This window comes from Camelina sativa, chromosome 16 (genome assembly GCF_000633955.1).
Source record: "Camelina sativa cultivar DH55 chromosome 16, Cs, whole genome shotgun sequence".
NCBI lineage: Eukaryota > Viridiplantae > Streptophyta > Magnoliopsida > Brassicales > Brassicaceae > Camelina > Camelina sativa.
In genome coordinates, this window is record NC_025700.1 from 20,693,234 (window position 1) to 20,699,017 (window position 5,784).

A 5,784-nucleotide genomic window follows, 5' to 3' on the forward strand; every position below is an offset into this window, starting at 1 on the left:
AAAGATTTTAGGGAAGTTGATATGATTTATTGTAAAACTCTTTCAAATCCCATATAAAACCATGAGATTTGGATTTCTCTATTTTTAACTAAACAAATCCCACCTAAATCCTCCAGAATCTCAAAAATCATTAAAATCCAAATCCACAAACTATTTTGAATAACAGTGGATTTTAAAGTAGATTTTTAAATCATCAGTTCAATAACAGTGGATTTTAATAGACTTTTTAAAATACATGATTGAATAACATAGGATTTGTAAGTTTCACACAAATCACTTAAAATGTCAAGTTGAATACACCCCCCTAAAGATAAGTGTTTCTCTCAGCCTCAACTTTCAATCTGGTATTGACATCTGTTAAAATCATTAGCCAATTAAATTATAACAAATAATACAGCCTTTTCTTTGTCATGTCACATAATTATCTCGATTTATTGTTCTTCCCAGTTTGAGCGATGCGTTTAGCTTTCAATTTTTTGATCCGCCAAACGCACTTGTGAACCTCAAACTGGTAAATTGAAGGGAGGATTGACATAGCAGCGTTGAGAGAGAGAGACGCATCGTTGAGGATTGATTCAGGGATTTAGTTCTTGATGAAACATTGAAACGTTTTGGAGGCTGCTTTGGTCTTGTGCTCTTGTCGTTGTTTACAATAGAAAGCTCCATACTTTGGCCTGATACGTAAGAGATTAGAGATTCATAAGATTCTAAATTCACCACTACAACAAAAAAAAGTTAAGATTTTTTTCTTCATATATATTTCCACAGCTTAGGTTAAACAAAAATTTGATTCCTTTACTAATCTAATCGAAGGGGGAAAAAGTTAGGTCTTTGAATCAGTATACGTTGAAATCAAACACAAACCTTGACGAAGAAGATGAAGAAAATCGAATATGTTCCGATTTTGCGTGGCGGAGAGAGAGAGACGAAACAAGTCAATATAATGAAAGGGTTTAGGGTCTAACCAGTGTTATAAACCAAATTCACTTTATTTTATATTCTAACCGGTTATCTACAATTGAAACTATGTAGTTTGTTTTTTTTTTCTCTTTTTTTTGTGTGTGTGTGGCTAATGTTGCAAATTAGAGACAACACTATTTGGGGAAAGAAGACAAGTCACTATAATGTAAATGTGTTGTTGTTGTTGTATGTGAACGAAATGCATAGACACATCACACATATGTCATTGTCAACAACTTAACATTGACAAATTATATGATTAAAGAGCCAAGATGGACAAACTTACAGATATTTTACATATAAATGAGTCTATAATAGTATTATTGATTCATGTTTAAGGTTTTAACGACCCATCAATACAATAAAACTAGGATGTATTGCTCTCTTCTTCTGATACATCAGCCTCAACATTGAAGCTGGTGTTGACACCTTAGAAAAAATCAACAGTCTATCAAATTAAAACAATTAATACAGGTCAGTAGTCTAGGGAAATTGGGTTTAAAGTGTTTTAGTAATGAGAAGTGTTAATGGGCCGCATGATTGATCAAAACCCAAATAAAGAAGTGTGTTGTGTTAGTCATAATAGCTTCTATTTTGCTATCTAGCACATATGCAAATTATGCAAATTTTGGAGTGAGATTTACGGCTCATCAAGTAAAATTATAGCTATGGGAAAAGTTTTCTAAAGATAAGAGTAATTCAAAGAGTTGTTGGGCATAATCTGGATCCTGTCAAGGTAATTTGCTGAATCACCATAAATTTCTTCAAAAAAGAATACAAATTTGAAGTAAACGTAAAATTTTCTGGAGAGGTATGGTGTTTTCTTTGGACAACATAATCATTTTTGTTATAACATATTTTGTCTTTAAACTTATTTGGTTGTTTATATAATCATGTTTCCAGTTATTATGTTATCAATATGATTTTTACGGAAAGAAAATCATTTTTTTTCAAAAATCTCTATACAAAACAAATAACTCAAACCAACATAAAATATATATATATATATATATATATATATATATATATTTATAAGGGAAAATTAAGCTAAGAATTTATTTAAATCTTTATAATGATAAATATATATTAATTCAGTTATTTACAATATTAGCTATTAACTAAAATAAAAGTAAAAATAAGTAATTTGTGACGGAACTTAGTTGACTCATATTTTGGTTTTCTTTATGGATCAGACTTAAAACATTGTTTAGAATAATAAAATAAGATTTTTGCTGTTTTCTTAAAGTAAAATAAAATTTGCACTAAAAAAAGATACAAGAAAAAAAATTCATAATCTTGTGTTTTTGCTAAGAGGATATCATTCAAGTAATTACCTTATAAATATTAAAATGCATAAAGTATACAAAAAAATTTGAGCAAAATTAGAATACTAAATTCCAATTTTTACAAGATTTAAATCTTATTTATCTTAATCTACAACTAGTTATTAAACATAGTTTACATACCAACAAATTCAAATTAAGAAAGAATTACAAACAACATACAAAAAATACAACAAAATAATAATAAAAAAGGAAAAAAAAATCAACCTGNCCTGCAGCGTAACGCGGGTACTATCCTAGTGTATCTAATTTTGTTACTGCAATCATACATAAACCTACGTAAAAAAAAATTGCATGTTGCTGAATAAAACAATATTCACAACTGTGAATGACAAAAAAAAAAAAAATCAATTTATATAAAAGAAAAGAAGAACTTTGACTAAAACGTAATTTAAAACGACACCAAAACGTATTAGTTTGGTGAGTCTACATGTTCACATGTGTTCTGTCATTACTTCCACAATTGCGTACATAATCAACGCTTTTTTCTTTCTTGGTAAATGTCTATTTTATATGTTTTTTTTATTGTCGGTGTGTGTGTTTTTTTTGTTTCTTCCGTCCTATTGCTTAACTGACTTAAAAATCTCTTTTTTGGTTCCTATCTTTCTTCCCCTGACTCGATTTCAGGCAAAAATCATCTCTGTCGGGTTCAAGCTTGAGAGATGATGAGTAGTTGACCTGATGTGGTGTACATGGAAGTGACTCGATGTCACACGTTTTCCACTTAAAGATTTGGTATATTACCCACATGGTCGTTCTCAATTTCTCAAGCTAGAAGAAGAAGAAGAAACCAAGGTTCTTCTTTATTCTTGGTTTAGATCGGTCTCTTGATTCTTCAGGGCCTCTTGCGTTTGAAACTGGTACGTGTGCTTAATACACTCGTGAGAAAGACAAAAACAAAATTCTTTACCGCGACTCTATATTTAGTAATATTTTGATCATTGTGTTGGAAAAAAAAATTGTTTGTTCAATTTCGGCTTTTAGTTTTGATTTAAGTAACAGCTAAATCGTTGTTCTCCTCAGACCTTAGCTTAATTTGTTGCTGATTACGTAATTGGGGCATCTTCTTCTGTTAGAAGGAATCATCAATATGGCCGAAAGTGGAAGTTGGGATGGAAGCCAATCAGATAACAGCTCTCAGTTCGAGCCAGGGATTGATAATATCTACGAAGCTTTTATATGTCCATTGACAAAGCAAGTTATGCATGATCCCGTCACTTTAGAGAATGGTCAAACGTTTGAGCGTGAGGCTATTGAGATATGGTTCAAGGAATGCCGCGAAAACGGTCAGCCTCTGTCTTGTCCTATAACTTCCAAGGAGCTGAGTGTCACTGATCTAAGCCCGAGTATTGCTCTGCGTAACACAATCGAAGAGTGGAGAGCTAGGAACGATGCTTTGAAGCTAGATATTGCTCGTCAGTCACTCTACTTGGCGAATGCTGAGGCCAATATTTTGCTGGCTTTGAAGAACGTACGAGATATTTGTAGGAACATTCGTAAGATCAAGCACCGTGTACGCAATCCTCAGCTCGTTCGGTTGATTACTGATATGTTAAAAAGTAGTAGCCATGAAGTGCGGTATAAGGCTTTACAAACTCTTCAAGTCGTTGTTGAGGGAGATGATGAGAGCAAGGTTTGTCTCTGTTTTATCTCTCTGTTTGTTCTCTTAATCCCTTTGTTAAATAAACTTATTAGTGTGATTTGTTGCAGGCAATAGTAGCTGAAGGAGACAATGTGCGTACAATAGTCAAGTTCCTAACCCAAGAGCAATCAAAGGGGAGGGAGGCAGCTGTTTCTGTCTTGTTTGAGCTATCCAAATCTGAGTCCTTGTGCGAGAAGATTGGATCAGTTCGTGGAGCAATCATTTTATTGGTTGGTCTTACAAGCAGCAAATCAGAGATGGTTTCAACTGTTGAGAAAGCTGATAAAACTTTGACAAACTTGGAGGTATCAGAGGATAATGTTCGAGAGATGGCTTCCAATGGTAGACTGCAGCCTCTTCTTGCTAAGCTTCTTGAAGGTGATTTTACCAAACAATTTTTCTCTGATTTGTTTTGATGAAACTGTAACCATGGAAACATAGAATCTCTTAGTTGGTTAGGTATCTGAATCATAGCTATATATGATATGCAGGTTCACCTGAAACAAAAATCTCCATGGCTTCTTATCTTGGGGAGCTTGCCTTAAATAACGATGTGAGAGTTATTGTGGCTCAAACTGTGGGTTCTTCTCTTATCGATCTTATGAGAACTCGCAACATGCGCCAACGGGAAGCTGCTTTGCGAGCTCTCAACAACATCTCAACGTTTGAGGGGAGTGCCAAAGTCTTAATCGATACAGGAATACTACCACCTCTTATCAAAGACCTGTTTTATGTTGGGCCAAACCAGCTTCCAATTCGACTTAAAGAAGTCTCTGCCACTATTCTTGCAAAAATAGTGAACATTGGCTATGACTTTTACAAAGTTCCTGTTGGACCTGATCACCAAACTCTTGTTTCAGAGGAGATAGTGGAAAATCTACTACAACTAACTAGCAACACTGGTCCAGAAATCCAGGGAAAGCTGTTGGCGGTTCTTGTTGGACTCACCAGCTGTCCAAACTCGGTTATTAATGTTGTTTCTGCTATCAGAAACTCAGCTGCCATCATTAGCTTGGTTCAGTTCGTTGAGATTCATGAGAATGATGATTTACGTTTAGCTTCTATCAAGCTTCTTCATAACATTTCCCCACACATGAGTGAGGAACTAGCCAATGCGTTGCGTGGCACTGTTGGACAGCTCGCTAGCCTTTTCGCTATCATATTAGAGAATACACCAACCATCACAGAGGAACAAGCTGCAGCTGCTGGACTTTTAGCTGAACTTCCTGAGAGAGATTTGGTTCTGACTATGAGATTGTTAAGAGATGGTGCTTTTGAGAAAATCATCTCCAAGATAAGTGGTATTCGCCAAAAAGAAATCAGGGGAATCCGGTTCGAGAGAACATTTCTTGAAAGACTTGTTAGTATTCTTGCTCGGATCACCTTCGCACTCACCAAGGAGACTCAAGCCGTTTCGTTCTGCTGTGAGAACAATCTTACTTCAGTTTTCATTGATCTCCTTCAATCCAACAGTCAGGACAACATCCAGATGGCTTCTGCAATAGCTTTGGAGAATCTTTCACTTGAATCCAAGAATCTAACAAGGATACCTGAACTGCCTCCTCCCAACTACTGTGTATCGATCTTTTCATGTCTGAGCAAGCCGCCTGTTGTTCTAGGTATCTGCAAGATCCATCAAGGGATATGCTCAGTGAGAGAAAGCTTTTGTCTCGTTGAAGGACAAGCAGTAGATAAGTTGGTTGATCTACTGGACCATGAAAATGAGAAGGTGGTTGGAGCAGCACTTGCAGCTCTTTCTACTTTGTTAGAAGACGGTTTAGAAGTTGAAAAAGGAGTGAGATTGATTGATGAAGCAGACGGTATTACGCCTATATTAAA

The 5,784-nt window shown here is 35.0% G+C and overlaps 1 protein-coding gene across 3 annotated transcripts in view; it reads left to right on the forward strand.

Moving 5' to 3' along the window:
• LOC104751534 (U-box domain-containing protein 43) overlaps window positions 2,821–5,784 on the forward strand; it is a 3,930-nt gene continuing 966 nt past the window's right edge. The window contains exons 1-4 of one of the 3 annotated variants that reach the window (XM_010473489.2): window positions 2,821–3,163; window positions 3,327–3,936; window positions 4,014–4,323; window positions 4,437–5,263. In XM_010473489.2, coding sequence (XP_010471791.1) covers window positions 3,394–3,936; window positions 4,014–4,323; window positions 4,437–5,263 — 1,680 coding nt within the window. In that variant the 5' untranslated portion in view covers window positions 2,821–3,163; window positions 3,327–3,393. The remainder of the gene's footprint in view (window positions 3,164–3,326; window positions 3,937–4,013; window positions 4,324–4,436; window positions 5,264–5,784) is intronic. The other 2 variants (XM_010473488.2, XM_010473490.2) reach the window with 2 other exon arrangements.